We start from the raw sequence: 21,132 nt of genomic DNA on the forward strand, positions 1-21,132 counted from the left end.
TCCTGGCGGGCTCAAACTCTTAGTGTACCTGGGGCAATGAGGGGATTAAGTGACTTGCCCAGGGTCACAAGGAGCAGTGACGGATTTGAACCCACAACCTCAGGGTGCTGAGGCTGTAGCTCTAACCCCTGCACCACAAACGTCCAAACTGTATCCTGGATGTATTCTAAAATGTTCAATTAGGGCAGAAAAACAGGCAGGTCATAAGCCTACCCTAGTCCTACCCACACTACTCTTCTAACACCCCCTTCCCCCCTTGAGATTTAGACAAACTGCAGATGAACAGCATAAAATTCATCTAGAAAATAGGTTTCAAAAATAACAAATTGGAAGAGTTTGGTAAGAACCTGCCCCCTTTATGCCACTTTTTGGCCATTTTTCTTTTTTGAAAATGAGCCCTAATCTTTTCTCTTAAATATGATTAACTCCTTTTTTGTTGTTGTTTTACTGCATTGGCTCCCAAAGAAGCCAGAGTTCTCTACAAATTTTCCTGTCTGATATTTAAAATCCTTTATGGCAGTGGTTTCCAACCCTGTCCTGGAGGACCACCAGGCCAATCGGGTTTTCAGGCTAGCCCTAATGAATATGCATGAGAGAGATTTGCATATAATGGAAGTGACAGGCATGCTAATCTGCTCTATGCATATTCATTAGGGTTAGCCTGAAAATCCGATCGGCCTGGTGGTTCTCCAGGACAGGGTTGGGAACTGCTGCTTTATGGTACAGTGCTGAAATACTGTATATGCTTCTTTTAATCTGTAGGCCAGTAGTCAACCGATACCACCTAATGTGTAATTCTATGGTTTTATCCTTTACAAATCCTAGAGGTTTTCATCTGTGAAAGTGTTTTCCTCTTTTTTTTTTATCGAGCTACTAATGCTTAGTCTTCTCTGCCTGGTGAGATATGATTCTTATCTAGCTATGCTAGTACTAAAAAAAAGCTATCAAAACTGTCCTGTTTTGAAAATATACTGACACAGCATTAGGTTTGCTATTAGTTTGTCTTTGATCTTGTATTAATCTGTAATTTTCTGGATATATAATCTAGTCTTCTTGTTTGTAATCTCCTCATAACCATTGACAGGAATTAGCAGAATATGAAATGCATAACTGTAACTGGTAAGAGGCAGCGGACAGGTTGCATGCCCCCTCCATCACTAATCCTTCTCAAGGTTGGGAAATGAGAATCAACTGGGGAAGGTCACCGTCAATAACTTTTGCCTAGAGCAGGTGTGAGGAACTCTGGTCCTCGAGGGCCGAAATCCAGTTGGGTTTTCAGGATTTCACCAATGAATATTCATGAGATCTATTTGCATGCACTGCTTTCAATGCATATTCATTGTGGAAATCTTGAAAACCCAACTGGATTCCGGCCCTTGAGGACTGGATTTGCCCACCCCTGGCCTAGAGCTTCATTGCTACTCCTTGTCGTGGTCCAGGGGTGTCCAATGTCGGTCCTCGAGGGCCGCAATCCAGTCGGGTTTTCAGGATTTCCCCAATGAATATGCATTGAAAGCAGTGCATGCAAATAGATGTAATGTAATGTAATTTATTTCTTATATTCCCTTACTGTCCCAAAGGCTCACAATCTAACTAAAGTACCTGGAGGGTAATAGAGAAGTGAAAAGTAGAGTTAGAGGAAAAATAAAAATAAAATAAACATTTTAACAAGACAGCATTGATCTAAATACAGTACTTTGGAAGGTAGAAGAGAGGAGAGAAAGGAATAGAAGCAGAAGGGGGAGCCGTTGAACAGTAGAATTCTGGAGAAATTTAAATGATAGAAATAGAACAAAACAAAGACAAAAGGCATGCATAATCATTGGGGAAATCCTGAAAACCCGACTGGATTGCGGCCCTCGAGGACCGACATTGGACACCCCTGTCCGGCGTGGTCTGACTGTGAAACTTTACCCTTCCAACTCACATCATCACTCATATCATCACAGTCAGAAATGTGCACATAGTGATATACCCAGGAAGTATTATGTTTATTGGAAATCAGTTAATTAACATATAACTAAGGAAGGATAAAAAGGGATATATTTAGATTCAGCATCAACAAGTCAATATGCTGTCAAAAATGAGAGGCTTGCAGTATTTGTTAAGTACAGGGTTCGCCCTGGTTTCAAACATGGGAACTGATCAAAATGGAGCATTTAGACATGGAACTGCTCAATGCAATACTCATGCACCACTTGCCAATGTTTGAAATGGCTTAGTGGCAGAAATAGGAGGTGTCTTTGAAGTGCACTAAAGGAAGCTTTTAGGGAGGGCCAGACCATGAGGATAGTTTTGGCCATGAGACAGGGAATCTCCTTGAAGAAAAGAGAGCTGGCAATTTGCAACATAATCAAAAAGTCAGTTCTGTTGAACTGAGATTTTCAAGGTAATCTGTTAATGCAGCCACTTGTTTATAATTACAACCCTTCCTCTTCCCTAAAACCACATGCTTTTATACCTCCCTAGCTTCTCAGCTGGTGAGTATATAATTCCTTTGAAAAAAATATCTCATTTGTTCTTAACCTACATATATTTGACAACATTTGATGAATATCCACTATGGATATTATGAAAACTGGATCTCTCTGGGGCCCTTGTTAAGAACCCCTAGTATAGTCCATAAAAATGGGCCAATTTTCTTTTTTTTTTTTAGTTCAATGTTTTTATTAATGTTTGTGAAAAGTTACAGTCCAAGTACAGGTCCAAATACATGTTTTAAATACATATTCAAAATCAGAACATCAAGACTAAAGCACTTAATATAGTACAACTTCAATTGCAATTAACTATAGTCATGTCGAAACTTTTTAAGAAGTTCATAATACTTGAACCGTCAATAAGAGAACAAGAAGAAAAGAGAGAAAAGGAGGGAAGAAAAAGGAAAGAAAAGAATGAAGGAAGGAAGACAAGAGGAGGAAGATGGAGACAGGAGTGTCTATGAAACAGAACGAACATAAAAATCTAAGAATTTCCAGGGAGAATTACATCGTACCATGTTCATGGAAAGACGAGCAATGTTTTTCTTCTCATATGCATATGATTCATATTTATGGTACATACTCAAAGAGTTCCACCAAAAAGTATAGTCCAATAAGGAAGAGGATTTCCAGTTTTTTAAGATATGCATAATGGCAGTCACAAACATAGTATCTATGAGTTTGGGAGGACAGTTTGACAAAGTAAAACATGGGTGTTGAGAATGAAGAATAATAATGTCTAAGGAGAGTTCATCCGAGCAGTTGGTGATACATTTTATAGTGACCCAAATGCGAGCCCAGAAGGAACGAACTGGAGTACAGTGGAAAAGCATGTGATCCAAGGTTCCTGTCTCTTTCATGCAGTTCCAGCATACAGAGTCTTGTTTGAGGTTAGCCTTCCACATCCTAAAAGGAGTCCATACTGCATTCCACATGACGAAGAACATTGACTGTGAAACTCTGGAGGACAGGAGAGGACGGTTTGTCGAAGACCAAAAAAGATCCCAGTCAACATCCGTAAGAGGGGTCGTTAGCATGGATTCCCAGTGTTTCATAGAATTGGAAGAAAAAGTAAAGGAATTGTCTCTTAGTATGTTGTAAAATAAGGAGATTGCTTTACCGTTTAGTATAGCCAGTGAAGACCAGTGGCGTATAGTGTGGATGGATGATTCAAAGTCAAAACGTAGAGACAAAGAAGCCAGCGCTCCAGTGAGAATAAGCCATTGAGAAGCTGTAGATTGGGGTAGCGAGTAAGTGGAGCAGAGTATGTTAAAGGGAACAATAGAGGATTGTTTAATAATTTGATGAGGGAACCACAACCCAGACCTCTGCCAACGTTTCCATGAGATTGATTTTCCATTATGTTGAAGTTTGGGATTATTCCAGATACACATGAATGGACTGTCTTTAATTGAAATTTCTGCGATTGCATCTAATAGATGAAGGGCATGCTGCGTTGCACTCAACAGAGAGTATCCTCTCAAATTTCGAGGAACAGGTATAGTTGCCAAACAGGAAACATGTAATGGTGTACAGAGAAATCGCTCCATTTCAAACCAGGTTGGAGGATCTTGGGGACAAGGGTCAGTGATCCAATATGCTCCGTATTTGGCCAATGATGCTACATAATAAAAATAAAAATCAGGTAGGTTTAAACCACCATGTATTCTGGAGGCTTTTAATTTAGTGAGCGCAATACGGGGCTTTTTCTTATTCCAAACAAAATCAGAAATTTTCTTATTTAGCCATTGAAAAAATGTCTTCCTGCATAAAGATGGGAGCATCGAAAGGGTGTAATTTATCTGTGGGGCGAGAGTCATTTTGATGGAAGCAATCCTGCCCCACCAAGACAAATAGAGTGGGGACCATCTAGATGTCGTGTTCAAAACTAAATTTTTAATTTTAGTCAGGTTGAGATCTTGAGCATAAATTGGATCTTTGTGTATTAAGACACCCAGGTACTTCACAGCCCCACGTGACCAAGAGAAGGGGAATTGAGCGAGATCCGATGGAGAGATGTGATCATTAAGGGGGAAGATCTCTGATTTTTCCCAATTAACTGAGTATCCAGAGAGCAGGGAGTATTGAGAGACAATGTCAACAAGAGCAGGAAGGGAATTAGTAGGGTCTCGAATGAAGAGGAGAACATCATCGGCATAGGCCGCTAACTTGACATGACGAGAGGAAGTGGAGATGCCTTTAATTAAGGGACATTGACGAATGGCCGAAAGAAGTGGTTCTAGAGCTAAATTAAATAATAGGGGAGAAAGTGGGCATCCTTGACGAGTTCCTCTATGAAGTGGAAACTTATTGGAAAGAGAATTGTTGATAAGAATGCGAGCCGTGGGTTGTCGGTACAAGGTTTCAACCCATGACGTGAAGGAGGTACCAAAATTGTACCACTTCATGATTCGAAAGAGAAAAGGCCATTCGACGCGGTCGAAGGCCTTTTCAGCATCAATAGCAAGGCCAATTACAGGATCTGGGAGGGTCTTAGCATGGGCATTAATGTGATGAAAAAGACGTAAATTATCACCGATAAATCTCTGTTTAATAAATCCTACTTGATCCTTATGAATTAAAGAAGGGATTGCTTTATTAAGTCTCAGGGAAAGGAGTTTTGCCATAATTTTATAATCTAAGTTAAGAAGAGAGATGGGGCGAAAATTTTTAACCAAAGTGGGATCCCTGTCAGGTTTGGGAATAACCACAATAGTGGCCTCGGTAAAATTAAATTGTTTTTCTGGGGTAGAATGAAGAAATTCGTAATAAGTATGCAAATAAGGGGCCAAGAGAGTCCGAAATTGTTTAAAGAATTCATTAGTGAAGCCATCTGGGCCCGGTGCTTTGCCGTTAGGTAGAGATAAAATTGCTGCTTCTATTTCAGGTATAGTAATAGGAGAGTCTAAGTCCAATTTTACAGATTCTGATAGAGATGGGTGATCCAAAGGAGCTAGGAAAGAATCTATCTCAGAGTCAGAGGCTGAGTGTTCAGATTTATACAAAGTGGTATAGAATTGTTCAAATTGAGAGGAAATCAGAGATTTAGTCTTAACCATCAGCCCCGATGAGTCTTGAACAGCTGTAATATGTAAGCGTTTAGATTTAGTTTTAAGATATCTGGCCAGTGGGCGACCCATCAAATTGTCACCTAAGTAGTGGCCCGAGTTTGAAATAAAAATGTCTCTCCTAGCGTTTTGGGACATCAAGGTATTATATTCATATTTAAGGTTTTGGATACGCTGATGCATGGCCGGATCATATAAGTGATCAGACATATGTTGTAATTCTAACATTTTAATAGAGGATTCCAATTCCTTCTCTTTCTGTATGGATTTTTTCTTTTTCCAGGATGAAAGTTTAGTTAATTCACCTCTAAGGGTAGCTTTGTACGCCTCCCAGACAATGGCAGGACAAACCTCAGGATCTTTAGAGTTAAGTTCAAAGAATTCGGCGGTGATTGATTTTATTTTTTCAGCTATTTCCGTATCTAAAAGTAAAGTGTTATTCAGTCTCCAAGAAGGGGAATCTTTGCGGGGTGCCGAGAGAAGAAGATGTAGTGAAATGGGTGCATGATCTGTGAGAGAGATCGGATGAATAACGGTGTTTGTGAGATCATGAGTTAGAGAAGAGGATAAAAGAAAGAAGTCTATTCTTGTGTATGTATTATGTGGCGGTGAAAAATGAGAATACTCCCTACCCTTCGGATTGAGCAATCGCCAGGGGTCCATTAGCGAATAGGTGTCTTTAAGGGCCTGTAGGGCTGCGAAGGACCTGGATTTTGAAGGTTTGCATGACGAAGATCTATCGGTATAAACATCCTGAACTTGATTAAAGTCGCCCCCTAGTATTAAGGAGCAGGATGCATGTCCCATCAACTCCATCTGAAGATCTTGAAAAAATTCCGGGTGATCTAAAACTGGAGCATAAATATTAAGAAATACAAAATCTACCGAGTGCAACGCAGCATGAATCAAACACCATCTGCCCTCTGTATCAGTTTTAGAGGAGTGAATAGTAGGAGAAAGTTTATCATTAAGAAATATTGACACTCCATTTTTTTTACGCTGGGTGGCAGGTGAGTATATATGAGTGGAGTATCCTTTAATTTGGAATTTCATAGCGGCAGCAGGCGTGAGGTGGGTCTCCTGTAGAAATATAACATCAGGGTGTTTACTATAAACGTAATTGGTTATCTTTTTTCTTTTAATAGGGTGGTTCAAACCATTCACATTAAAAGAAAAAACATGTAGGTCAGTCATAGGTCACAAAATGAAATATCATAATACAGAAGAGACTATCCATGCTCAGAGGAGGCACAAATTCAGCATAATAGTAATGAAATAAATAAAGGACACTCCTGTCAGAAAATAGAAAAGGGAAAAACAGAGAAAGAAAGGAGAAAAAAGAGAGACAACTAGAAATATCAGCATGTAATGCAGTCAAAATGGACTCCATTGCCATGCGTACAATATAACAATTCAAGGGTGCACCTATGGGCACAGGGAACTAGCACGGATGAGACAACTGGCAAACCTCCCACCCATATATTATCAGAAACATGAAAAAAATGTGCCTGTCAAAGAAACAGGTAAATACACTTGTAACTGTGAAGGGGAAAAAAAAAAAAAAAAACATATTAACCAGCAGCAGCCTTCCTCTTCAGCGCATTTTCAAAGAATCAAGAAAAGCAACTAAATCATCTGGCTCAGTATATGAAGTGGTATGATTGTTGTAGGTGACTTTCATTCTGGCCGGGTACATCAGTCCGTATTTGGCACCTATGTCTTTAAGCTCCTGGCGGTGAGATAAAAAAGCCTTTCTTTTTAATGCTGTAGTTTTAGCCAGATCAGGCACAATGAAGAACTTCTTGCCTTGGTAAAGCAGTTGAGGTTTGGCTTTTGCAGCTGTGAGAATCTGTAGAGTGTGTTGAAATCTAAGCAGTTTTGCCACTATGGGACGAGGAGCAGTAGCATGTGCAGAGAGATGGGAGGGCACGCGGTGAGCACGTTCAATTTCCAGTGCTGGAGAGAAGGTTAGACCTAGCATTTTAGGCAGGAAATCAGACAGGAAGATAATCATATCAGAGCCCTCTGTCGATTCCGGTAGTCCAATAATCCTCAGATTAGATCTCCTGCTGCGATTAGAAAGGTCCTCAATATCTCTTTGCAGGTTGGTTATCATTTTTTCGTGTGTATTTACCATGGCTTGTGTAGACTGCAAATTCGCCGTTTTTTCTTCCAGGGCATCAAGACGGTGGCGCGCATCTACGAACTGGGAGTTTAGCGCTTCTATCTCCCCTCTAATCAGTTTAGATTCTTCAACCTGCTCCTGCACAATTGATCGGATTGATCTTGTTTCTCGAAGGAGCAGGTCTAGTGTAGCCTCCTCGCCCTTGGGCGCCATTTTCTCCGGCGTGCTCGGCGTGCTCGGATCGGGCTTAGGCCTTTTCCCCCCGAGGGGTGCGGGTGCGGCAGACTCCGATTTCGTTGGTTTCGGAGGCGACATTCTGTTCCCGAGTAGAGGCAGTGCTGGTTATCGCTGTGGCTTTAAATTTTCTTTTCCCCAAAAAGGCACTTTTTCAGTATAATCGGGCGCGGTGTGGAGGAGCCGTTAAAACATGCGTGCTTTCCCCGTGGAAGTTAGGCTCCGCCCCCAATGGGCCAATTTTCAAAAGGAGTTATTTGAGTACTAAACTAAAACTTAGTTTTATAAACCAGGTCATCAGCCAATTTGGAGCTGTACTCGGTTAACATTAAGAAAAGGAAAAATACAAAAGAACTAGATGAGAAAAGAACTAAAGCAGGAAGTAGTTAATTTCCAAAGTGCTTGTGTACTGGTGGCCAGTAAACATATAACTCATCCAGGGGCAAATCTTAAAATCACTATACAGAGAGCACTGTCACTTTAACTATAACTAGGCACCTCCATTTATGTATATACCCCTTGAGTATAGAAAACTGCACATTTATAGGTAAATAAGGCATGAATAGGGTATCAAGGAAGGCTTGAGAGGAAAGCCAGGGGGAAGGGGAGAAGCTGGAACCCAGAGAAACCGAGGGTGGCCTCAAAAGCTTGAGATTTACTAGATTGAAGGTTAATGAGTGAGGTTTTTCTCGTGGGTCACAACTATGTCTAACACCAGTTCTGGCAGAATTACATTTCAAAATCTGACATATTCTAATTAATACATAGAAAATAAAATTCCATGTACTACTTTTATTGTCTGGTCACTTTATTTTTCTTACTGTTACTGAGGGTTGTAGAGTTTCCATTATTTCTTATGGGGGAAATTAGCTTTGATATACAAGTGTTTGGGATTACAAGCATGTTTTTGGAACGAATTATGCTCGCAAACCAAGGTTTTACTTGTATTTCTAAAGAAAGTATGTTGATAGATTAAAGGAGGTTGGAATGCTTGAGAACTGCCCTGGGGTACTGCCCGAAGAGTGAGCCTGTAATGTTAAAACTGTGTTCTATAAAGTTCCAGAAACTCAAAACAAAGGGAAGTTTGAAGCAGTACTGCTTGGGTGAATAGCTTCTGCCATGCTAAGAAAGTGGTTTGAAAATAAAAAGGATATGCTCATTAGAAATTAAAGCACCAGAAAGGACTTGATTCTATAGTAAAGAAGCATTGCTTGGAAGTGAACTGTATAAGCCTGAAAGGGATTTCTTTTGGGGTGGGATTATAACAGCTAATTGTGGGCAGTTTGATACCAAATCACTGAGCATGAATCTAAGGTAGGTTCAATGGTGTTCAGGACTTTTTCTACAAATAACTGCAAGAAGTAACGTATGTTAAGGATTTAAGAAGAGTATAATTGCTGTTGATATAGAAATATCCAGGATTTGATGAAGTTACCTGGGATTAAAGCTTGTGGATTAGAGCAATGAACTGTAGCATTTCAGAAAGGCAATGGTTTAAAGAGATGGCATGACTTTACTGAAGAGGGGAATTATTTTGGGACAGTTGGTTTAACTAAAGCCAAATTCCCAAATGAGGCTGTGAAGTGTTGCACCATATAAAGAAGAAAGAATTATTGTTTTGCATTTGCTGATTTAAAGCTGAACTGTGATAATATGTTGCTGCATCCTAAGCAGAGGGATCAACCCATATTTTTAAGGAACTGCAATACTCTGTTTGAGAGCGTGGGTTTGCAAGAATAAATTTTGAGTCCATGCGAAAGGATTTGATTACAGGACTATTTTTTCTATAGTATCTTTCACTCCATCAATTCCAACTAAGTCTGGTATATGTGCTGGGCATAGTGACTTGACCCATACTATCAAGCCCACGCCCGGCTACAACATCTAGCCGTTTAAAAAATGGCCGTTTTCAGCATCCAAATTTTGGATGCATGTTTCAGGATGTGCAAATCGGTGTTAGATGCACTATTGAAAATGCCCCTCCACATTTGCTACATGGAAATTACAATATAGTCAAGACATGCATGCATGACAAATATTTTGTCCTGTGCTGTCAGGCTTTTCACTGATTTCCACTTAGCAATTATATTGAAGGCTGTCTGTACATCAACATTTATGTCAGTAGATTGTTAAAAGAGTAAGATTTAGTATTTGGCTGCATTGAACGGTGTTGTATTAAGACCTTTGTGTCCTTTTTGCTACGCTTTTTAAACAAGAAACAAAATGTAACAGGAATAAACTGTGACTTGGATACCGAATATACTCCATGAGATCGACATGAAGTAGTGGAACACTAGAATGGAGACAACTGCTCACAGAATTACAGCGCAGGAAACAAGCTAAGTAGAGTAGCTACATACATACAAGACCCGTGGAGGGGTATAATCAAAAGAAATGTCTAAGTCCGTTTTTGGCCTAAGTTGCCCAAAGTCGGCTAAGTAAAATGTCCATTCCTGAAAAATACGTCCAAAATAATTTTTTTACGAAAGTCATCTAGCTGGACGACCAGCCGTTTGATCGTCCAGACCACTAAGTTGTCTATCGTTATACCTCATTCTCGTCCAAAAATTGGTCCAAGTCAAAAATGCCCAGAACAAGACCTTTTGGACTTGGGCAGGGTCAGCAAAATGATGGACTGGACACCCAAACATTGTACCAGAGTAGTGGGGTACCTTACAGGGCACTGCTGTGAACTTCACAAAAAGAGTGCCACATAAACATCTCACCCTTATAGATCATGGTGAGACCCTCAAAACAACCCCAGAACCTACTAGACCCACCTGTCTACCACCCTAATAGCCCTTATGGCTGCAGGTGCCACTTATATGGCAGTACAAAAGGGTTTTGGGGGTTTTAGGGGATGTAGATGTTTCACCATGAATGCAGTGATTAGAGTGAATTGTGGGCCTGGGTCCTCCTCTCCATGGTTCACTAACCCACCCCCAAGACCACTTAAGCCACCTCTGTGCAGCTCTACTAGGCTTTCCTATGCCAGGCAGCCAGGTGCTGATGTTCTGGAGGCAGATGTGTATGTTTTTATTATGATTTTTATGGTGTTGGGGGGTCAGTGATCACTGGGGCAGTGTGTGGGGGTCTGTACTTTGTGTCTGCACTGCTATCTGGTCACTATGGATACCTTTTTGCCACTTAGACCTGTTTTTACATGGCCTAAGTCACAACATATAACTTCCATCCAGGCAGCCTTGTTAAACTTTCGGTTATACTTGCAGGAAGATTAAGTTTAGATCAGCACACATCCCGCCCAAATCCCGCCCTTACCACTCCTCCTAAAATGCCCCTTTTAGTTCTGGTCGTATAGCAGCACTGACAAGGCCTAAGTCGTTTTTAGGTACGTCTAAATCCCGTTTCAATTATCGGCACTTGGACAACTTGTCTTTTTGATCGTCCAAGTACCGATTTAGGCGGGTTTTTAGACGTATTTATTTTTTGATTATGAGCCCTTTACAAACTTCAGGAGGACTATACAGCAAGGCATATGGAATTGACAGACATGGGTTGCGCAGCTTTCTGATGGATCTGTGGCACAAGAGTGGTGCAAAGTTTCTTATAGGCAAGCAGGAAACTGTGGAGTATAGCTGTCAATATCTAACAAAGAAAATGCTAAACAGTTACACTTTTTGGTGCCCCTGGAAGCAGCAGAATACATCACTGTACATAGAGTGGCATAATCAAAAAATATGTCTAAGTCCGTTTTGGGCCTAGGGCACTAGTCGCCCAAAGTCGGCAGCGTCTAAAGTCCATTGTTGAAAAATACGTCCAAAATTATTTTTTTTCCAAAAATCATCTACTTCTACGTCCAGCCATTTGATCGTCCAGACCGCCATGTCATCTATCTTTATACCCACTCTTGTCCAAAAAATCAGCCAAGTCCCAAATGCTTAGAACAAGACCTTTTGGACGTGGGAGGAGCCAGCAAAGTGATGGATTGGCCACCCAGACATGGCAACATAGTAGGGCACCTTACAGGGCACTGCTGTGAACTTCACAAAAAGGGTGCCACATAAACTTCTCACCACAACTCCCTTGTAGGTCATGGCGAGACCCCCAAAATCTACTATACCCACCTGTCTACAACCCCCAAAAGCCCTTATGGATGTAGGTGCCATCTATATGGCAGTACAGTAGGGTTTTGGGGTTTTTTTTTGGTGGACTCACATTTTTCATCATGAATGTAGTGGTTAGAGTGGCTTATGGGCCCTGGTCCTCCTCTCTATGGATCATTACCCCACCCCCCACCCCCAGACTACTTAAGCCACCTCTGTGCAGCTCTAGTAGGCTTGCCTATGCCAGGTGCTGATGTCCTAGAGGCAGGTATGTATGATTTTTATAGGAGTGGGGGGTGGGGGTGTCAGTGATCACTGGGGGAGTGTGTGGTTGCCTGTGCTATGTATCTGCAATGGTTATCTGGTTACTTTGTATACCTTCTGGGCACTTAGACCTGTTTTTAGATTGCCTAAGTTACAACATATAAGTTCCGTCCAAGGAGCATCGTAAAACTTTCGGTTATACTTGCAGTACGACTAAGTCTAGGTTGGCCCACATTCTGCCCAAATCCCACCCTCATCACTCCTAAAATGCCCCTTTCAGCTATAGATGTACAGTGGCATTCAGAGGCCTAAATAGTCTCTGGATACATCTAAAAATCTGTTTCGATTAACGGCACTTGGATGACCTGTCTTTTAGGTCATCCAAGTGACGATGTAGGTGGGTTTTTAGACATATTTCTGTTTCAATTATGAATCTCTGAGTTTTTTGTAAAATAACATATAAGGCAAGAAAAAATATGTTTAATGATGTGTACAGCAGGAACAGCTATGTAACTAAAAAAAAGTTTTAAAAAGAGCAGATTGAATAAGTAAATGAGGTGGCCAATTAGTAGCAGGGAGGTTGATTGAGTTGATGGGTGGTTGAGCCTTTATAAAATAGGTCCCAAATAGGTGCTTTTATGCCCAACTAATCTAGACATCCTGTTATAAAACTGATCCTCAAAGAGACTAATTTTGTATAGGTTATCTTAAAAGAGATATTCAGGTACATGTGTGCAAAATCCCAATAATATTTTATGAAAGGCTCATGAAACATGGAATGCAATGGTATATTTAAATAAGGATATGGAATTCTTATGCTGGAGCACAAAATTAAGGAGTGAATCGCAGCATTCTGACAAAATGGTGGAACGCTAAGATTTACTCCTTAATTTTGTGGTCTGGCATAAGAATTCTATATCCTTATTTTAATATACCGTTGTGCAGCTCCTTCAAATACTTATGATATCTGACCCGAAACATGACTTGTGTTGGGTCAATAAAGACTAACCCCCCATATTCTGTAACCAGCGGCCAGATTAAAAGCGGCCACTGATCACGTGTCAATCACGCAACAGCTCCGGTTACAGAATCATGCTTCATTCAACTAAGATAGGCAGCTGAAAGGTAGGCCCAGGAAATCCTGACCTACATTTCAGCTGCCTATCTATGCTGCGGGATCATAAAGCCAGCCCACAGCTGCCATAAGCTGATTGCTGTAGGGGAATTTATCACTGATCAGCTGAGCTGACAAGACTCTCCAAAGCTGCAGCATATGGAATTTGCCTAAGGCCCCTCCCATCTGACCCACCTGGGCCAATCAAAGCCTTAGGCCCCTCCCAGTACATCTCAGGATGTATCGGAAAGGGGAAGGCCTGCCATTTTGAAGAGGTGGGCCTGCCAGATGGGAGTGGGCATCTTTCCTGTCAGATTTTCATTTAAGGTACTGGGTTGTGGAGAGGGGGGTCAGGGTCGGGGTGTCTGAGTGGTATGTTGGGGGTTCCAGGGAATGCAAGGGATATTGGGTGGGGTTCAGGGGTTTCACGGGTGTCTGGGTGGGGTGTCTGAGGTTCAGAGGGTTTGGGGGTATCCAGGTGGGGTGTCAGGGGTGTTGGAGTGAGGTGTTGGGGGAATTTTCTCAGGCAGGAGGGAGTGGGCATCTCTCCTGCCAATTTCAGATAGGGGGATGTTGGGGGGTGTCAGACAGAAGGGAGTTGGAAGCCCTCCTGCAGATTGAGGGATCTTCTGTCGCTGCAGCTGGCTCAGCTGATCACAGCAGGGGAATTTCTCCCTCCCCCCCTCCCATCACCTTGAGTCAACAGGACTCCCCAAAGCTGTGGCTTCGGGGAGTCCTGCCGGCTCAGTTGAGCAGGGATAAATTTCCCTGCCACAATCAGCTTATAGCTGCTGTGGGCTGGCTATAGGATCCCACAGCATAGATAGGCAGCTGAAATGTAGGCCTGGGTTTTCCGGGCCTACATTTCAGCCACCTATCTTGGTGTGAATCGCGACTAGGTAATCACTTTAGCCTGCCTAATGCCACTTCTGGTACTGGCCACAGCTACTTTGGTGTTCCACTGTTTAAAGTTGCTACCTAGATGTGATTCTGGTGCCTTTTATTTAAGCATTGGTAGGCACTTAAACCTTGCTGCTTTTTGCCATTTTTAATGGAGTTTTTCAATTAACTTAGGCTCCTACCAATGCCTAAGTATAGACGCCGGTTTTAGAATTTCCCCCTAAGTCCCTATTCATTGAGGTCCTTTGTGCTTTTTTTACGTGATGATTTTTTAATGAACGTATTTCATGGAACTTGGAGGTAGCAGATATGGCTATGTAGCTGTGAAGCTCCCATCCCCAGGCATACTTTTTGTGACTTTTCAGTTCTTAAAAATCTTCCCCATAGGAAGAAAACGCTTAAAATTACAGTGGCCAATCCAGGTCACTAGTAACTGGCCAAAACCCAAGGAGTGGACTAAACAAGGCTCTGAGTTATCAAAGAAAGAGAAAATATCTCACACAAAAAGAACCCCAATCCCCCACCCCACTCTGGAGTCTACTGATAAATTTAAAGTGAAAATCAGTTTTAACCAGTTTTCACCTTACAAAAATCCAGCAATTAATAGGTGAAAAATCGGTTTAAATTGCAAATAAAAAATCCTACTTATGGTGTACCTAACCGGCATCATTAAATACATATTCGTTACACATTTCAGTGACATTTATATGCACACACCCTGTGCAATTTTGCAGTTTTTTGCCCATTGGTGCTTGAATACTATGTGGATTGCAGAATGCCTTCATGTGTGCACGTGTTGTATATAGTGTAAACCTGCATGTGTGTGTGTGTGTGTGTGCGTGTTTGTGTTTCTGTGAGTGATGCAGAGATAGAGGGAATTTGGCTCACTGGGAGTTGAAACAGCGCTCTTACAGCTAAAGCTGACACCACTGCAGAAGGCTGAGCTGTGCTGCCTGCAGGTTCTTGCAGACTGCACACACTTGCTCTCTGGAACAGGCTTTTCAGCTGTACTTTTCAACATGGAACGAGGGGAGAAAACCAACGCAGAGAAAATTTAGAGAACTTCTCTTACTGGCTTTGGATCTGGAGAACCCGAGATGTCTTTCAAGGTAAATCCTCCCCGTTTATTGTAATTTCTCGTGCTGTGTTCAGCCTTTGCAGCTGTATCTCATTCTGAATGCTGCTTGTTTGAGGCACGGCCCTTACTCCTCCGTAGGACATTACTGAACAATCTGCTTCAGTTCACTAGGCCCGGTGGTCCCTCTCTTTATCTCACAATGAATTCTGTCGTCGCGAGTTTGGTTTTCAGAGGAGAACTGACCTTGGTGCTGACCTGCATCCTATAGACGTCTTTCATGTCTTATGATACATTTAATATTTTGTTATCTTTTTTCAGAATCTAAAAATGTATCATCATGGTCACTTTCTGCATCAAGGGCTGTAGACTCCAATCATCTGTATATAGACAGTTAAAATATCGTCTTGATTAACGACTTTTTACATTTAGAGGAATGACTTTCTAAGGAGCTGCCGGAAAATGTAGTCCTTGGTTGGGACTGTAGCTTCCTCTTCTCTCACATTCTTCACATTTCACTGTCATGTTTGTGCCAGCATTCAGGGCTGAGTTAGGAATTCTGGGTCTCAGGGCTGAAATTGGGGAAGGGGGCCAAAACTAGCTGACAGGCTACACTTTTCTTCTACTTTCTGCAGGTTTGGGGCCCGCTGTGGCATGGGCGCCCAGGGCAATAGTCTTTTGCACTCTCCAAACGTTGGACCTGCCAGTATTTCAATATAGAAGTCCAACACCTTGTTTGTCAAAGCTAAAATAAGCGTGATGCTTTACAGTGGGCTTAAAATAAAATAAAAGGTTATTTTCCCTCTCTCTGTCTGCATACAGAGCTTGTGTTCTTACGCAGCAATTTTTTAATCTAAAGTGCAGGCAATGATGTTGCAATTTGCAGCTGTGGACCACTGAATGCTCTTGATCACTTACTGTCTTGACTCGATTCTTTTCTGAAAACAAAACAGCTTTAAGTCTGTGCAGATTAACAGGTTAATATGTCCTTTTCTGGCTGTTCAGTCTTCCTCAAATCCACCTCTCTAACCCCCCCCTTTTTTTTTTTTTTTTTTATAAAACCATGATAGGTTTTTAGCACAGGCCAGTGCATTGAATGCTGTGCGCTGCTCCCTTCGCTCATAGGAACTCTATGAGCGTTGGAAGCAGCGCGGAGCATGCAGTGTGCTGGCCTGCACTAAAACCTGCTATTGCAGATTTGTAAAAGGGGTGCGGTGTAAGTGTCTCCCCTTTAGTTATCCAGTGACTAATGACCAACGTTCAGGGAGCAGAGGAGAAAGCTATTGTCTCCAAAGGCTATAGCAGAAAGTACCAAATTTGAAATAAAAATCCAAATGCTCAGATTTCCAGAAATCTTAGGAAGTTTATTTCTTTGCATGTGTATGTATTTATGTACTCTCAATATGGCTATTTCTTAAAGAAATAGTGAAGCTAAATATCAAATATGTCTCTAGCAAGCTTCACATTTATATTGACATTATTCTCTTCATACTGTATTTAACAAACACTTTGTCGTATAAATTCAAGAAAGACCTCAGCGGCTACACTCAAAAAACTTTACTTTAATTTTAAGATAAATGGTTTCATTCACCAGTTTCAAATCAACTTTTTTAACATGCTATCATAGCAATTTGTAACTAGTATTCATCTTTAAACTGTATTCAGTGATGAACACTGACCAATTGAAGAACATCTAGTCTATGTGGCAGTCTAGCAGTTGACAGCTGATAGACTGACTTTCCAAGGAAATAGTTTGCCTTCAGGAAACCTCCCTAACCTCAAAGGAGCATTGTAAATTGAAGGACCATTGGTTATCACAAGTAAAGCAAGTTCATGCTTCATGTTATAAATCTCATAAAAGTGACATGGAAGGCCATTTTCAAAAGGACTTCTAAGTCCAAATTTGGATGTTTGCCGCAATGCAGCCATTTTTGAACGGTGAACCAAAGACATCCAAATATATATACAAGTATATATATATATATATATATACTTTTTTTTTTTTTTTTTCAAAAATTGTTTACTTGGACGCCCAGGCCGCCAGGATGTCCAAGCCACCAAAACAGCCAAAGTTATACCCAATTTTTGATCCAAAAAAGTACAAGTTGGAAATGTCCAAATGGTCTGCATTTGGACAAAGGAGGGGCCAATCTTGCAATAGGCTAGCCATCCACACATGCCAAAAGAGCTGTGGGTCACTTTATAGGGCACTCCTGTGAACTTCACATAAAGTGTACCATGTGTACATCTCACCATAACCCCCTTAAAATTTAGAGTGAGCCCTCCAAAACTCCCCTAATACCTACAATACCCATCTGTTTACTACCCCAGTAGCCCTTATAGCTGCAGGTGGCACCTATATGGCAGTAGAGTAGGGTTTTGGTGAGTTTTTGTGGGCTCACACTTTCTAGTACTATGTACTAGTCAGAGTGGTTTATGAGCCTGGTTCCTCCTCTCTATGATTCGCTATCCACTAAGTAGGCTACTTAAGACACCTGTGTGCTACTCTAGTAGGCTTTTGTATAACTGGTGATGCTGTTCTAGAAACAGGTATATACTTTTTCATTCAGAGTTTTGTAGCAGGGTGTGTGTGACCACTTGGTGAGTGTATGTGTGTGGGTCATTAGTTATTCCGTAAACATTAACAAGATACAGAAGATAATGAAGTGAGGTAAACTGAAAACATCCACAATGGCAAACCACCCCACTTCAGAGTGTCCAATTTATGAAGAGGTCCAGAGTGGGTGTTTGAGATCCTCTGGACCTCTTCATACATTTGACACTCTAAAGTGGGGTGGTTTGTCATTACTTATTCCCTCCAGTGGTCATCTGGATACCTTTTTAGCACTTAGGGCTCCTTTTACTAAGCTGCGCTAGCGGTATTAGCACGCGCTTAGCGGTGCTACATTGCCGCGTGCGCTACACTCTAATGTCTCCATAGAGCTGGCGTTAGTATTTTTTGTGTAGCACAGGGTTTAGTGCGTGCTAATCTTCAGAGCAGCCATTCAGAAATAACAGCCGCCCACACAGCAGCACGCTTGTGCGCCACTGGCCCCAACGCGCCGGTAATCAGCAGGCACCAGCCCTGCGAAGCACCAGCAACTGGCCCAATTAGGGAAGTGTCTGGGCCCAGGCATTAGCGCGCTTGTGCGCCGCGGGCCTCGACAAGCAGCAGACAGCCGTCCACTGACCTCCAACATTTAAAGGTACCGCCGGGTTGGGTATTTTTGTAAATTTGCTTCATAAGACGCACCCTTATTTCCACCCACTTTTGGGAGGGAAAAAGTGCGTCTTATGGAGCGAAAAATACGATATATAGTGCTCTCCGCAAAGCATAGGTTTCAGCTAAAAATAGCTAAAACTCTCTTAACTCCAACTAGAGAATGACACAGAGACAAATTTATCCCCGTCCCCGCAGGAACCCAATTTCTCTGTCCTGTCCCAGTGAGTTTTGTCGCTGTCGCTGTCCCTGTCCCATTCCTGTAAGCTCTGCCTTAATTACACAAGCCTCGAACACTTATGATTTTAAAGTGTTTGAAGCTTCTGCAGATGAGGATGGAGCTTGCAGGAATGGGGCAAGGATAGGAAAAGAACTTGCAGGGACAGGACAGGAAAATGAGTTCCTGCGGAGACAGGGAAAAATTTGTCCCCGTGTCATTCTCTAGCTCCAACTTCCTGCCAAATGTTCTTGTCCTTAGCCCCTTGACTAGTCATAGGCCATGCCTTTAATCACATTTAGCTTCAAGTCCTTTCTTCCCAGTCACTTGGCTGGTCACAGATCTCCAACAGCACACTTCATACTGCCAGTCCTCTCCCTTCTATTTACCTGGATACAGGTTCAGGATGAAAATTCCTCTCTTATGCAAAAGAGAAGACTTTTCGTCCTGGTGATTGTTAGAATAAATTGGACTCAAAACATTGTATGCTATAATGAGCAGAATATTTTGAGTTTATTTAAAAGATGGAAAGTAAAAATAATATAACAGTATTTTTTTGTATCTAGGGGAGAAAAGAAGACCCTTTGTAATCTCCTGTACCTTTCTCCAATGAATAGCTATGAAACTCTAAACATTTATACTCTCCCTGACATCATTCTATAGCAATTAACATACATTGGCAAAGCCGATAATGTAGCCAGGTTTTCCAAAAATACAATATTAAAACATGGCATATAAACATCTTCTTTGCACATACATCCTGTGCCTAGTATATTTACAAAAACATATATTTCTTAAATTATGCTTATCTCATAGTAAATTACAGTTCTAGGTCAATCACAGGCCCTACTGAATCTCGCTGTGATTTCTCTTTTGTAGTGAAAGGATAGGTTAAGCCTTTCTGTTCCTATCTAGGGGTGTATCATACTGGGGATCATCCTTTGACCATTATTTTTTAATTTTTATCTCATGGCTGAATGAAGCTTGTGCTCCTCCCTCCACAATGCCTGAGTCCTTAGTTGCTGGGCTTTTCACCTGTTTCTGGGAGGCAGAAAAAAGGAAGGAAAAAACACCCCTATAGGTTTCTTTTAGGGAGAAAGCTAGAAAAATCCCAATATTTATATCACTATACAGGGGCTGGGGTAAGTGGTACATCTGGTAGATAAATTAATATGCCCAATTTGTTCAGCAAGGATGTTTTACCAAATATCACTGGGTCACATATAAATGAATAGTAAGAGGGAATAAATCCTGTCTGGCAATACAAATTGAAATCTCCCTGTGAGAATCTCTAATAGAATGAAATGTTAGCAGAGCAAGCTGCTGAGGGTTGGACTACTGTGAGATCTGGAGATTTGGATTATATCCTGCCTTTCTCAGTAATTCAAGATGAGTTACATTCAGGTACAGCGAGTATTTTCTTGTCTCTAGAGACCTTATAGTCTAAGGGATCCCTTTGCCAAACAACGATAAAATGTGGCTATAGTATACCCTTATGCAGGTCATTCCCCGCACTAAGTCCATTTCACCACTAGTATAAAAGGGCCGATTTTCCTATATTTATATTCATGGCCATATACTAATTTTATCATTAGCATGTGGCCATTAGTACGTGAGCCCCTACTGCCTTGTAGTACCATGAGTTGGCACAAGAGGTCATAGCGGCCATTTTGACAAGGCGCTGTGAGGGAGTTTCACTACTGCACCAAAGACCCCTGCTGGACTACCAGGTATGTGGGTGGGTGCAGGGGGCCTACCTACAAATTGGGAGGGGATAGGCAGGCAGGGGAGGGCTTTAACATTGGCAAGGGGCATTTGGAGGGGGAAAGAAGAGGCATTTAAGGGTGGGTCGGGAGGGAGTGCAGGGTTTTTAAAATAAAAACTAAAGAAAAATATTTATGCAGGCCCTGGCCCAATACTCAGCTAGGGCCCGCATAACTCTTATGCGGGCCCAACTGAATATTAGCCAGGTCTGCATAAACTTCAGGTGGCCAAGCCACCTAGAATTATGCCCCAGTATTCAGTGCCAGTGCCTGGACATGGCCCTGACCTGGCTGGCGACTGTGAGCATTTACAAAAACGCTGACCTCTGTCAGCTGATTATCAGGGGGACTCTCTCCATTCTTGAATATTAAATCCAGCATCAACTCTTCCCTGGCAGGAAGGATAGAGATAGATAAATTAAGACTACAAGTAAAGAAATGAGTTGGGGGGAGAGGGGAGGGCATGGAGACTAAGCCAGACCCTGCTCTGCCTGCCAAAGACTATCTCTAGCAGAAGGTTCAAGCTTACAAAACTGTAGAACTATAAAAGGCTATTATTCTATGGAGACTAGCTAAGTAAAGTTTGCTCTTTTAAGATCTAAACTGTC

The 21,132-nt window shown here is 41.7% G+C and overlaps 1 protein-coding gene across 3 annotated transcripts in view; it reads left to right on the top strand.

Annotated features, from left to right (window-relative positions):
- LOC117355387 (ankyrin repeat domain-containing protein 29-like) overlaps positions 1-21,132 on the top strand; it is a 119,195-nt gene that overhangs the window by 15,473 nt on the left and 82,590 nt on the right. The window contains exon 1 of one of the 3 annotated variants that reach the window (XM_033933873.1): positions 2,288-2,389. The exons of 1 other annotated variant lie outside the window; for it this stretch is intronic. Coding sequence is in view for 1 of the 2 variants with exons in the window: in XM_033933871.1 (XP_033789762.1) it covers positions 15,347-15,358 (12 nt within the window). In the remaining variant the exon portion in view is untranslated. Of the gene's footprint in view, positions 1-2,287; positions 2,390-15,153; positions 15,359-21,132 lie in introns of those variants that run through there. One more of the 3 variants, XM_033933871.1, reaches the window with a different exon arrangement.

Source organism: Geotrypetes seraphini, chromosome 2 (assembly GCF_902459505.1).
Source record: "Geotrypetes seraphini chromosome 2, aGeoSer1.1, whole genome shotgun sequence".
NCBI lineage: Eukaryota > Metazoa > Chordata > Amphibia > Gymnophiona > Dermophiidae > Geotrypetes > Geotrypetes seraphini.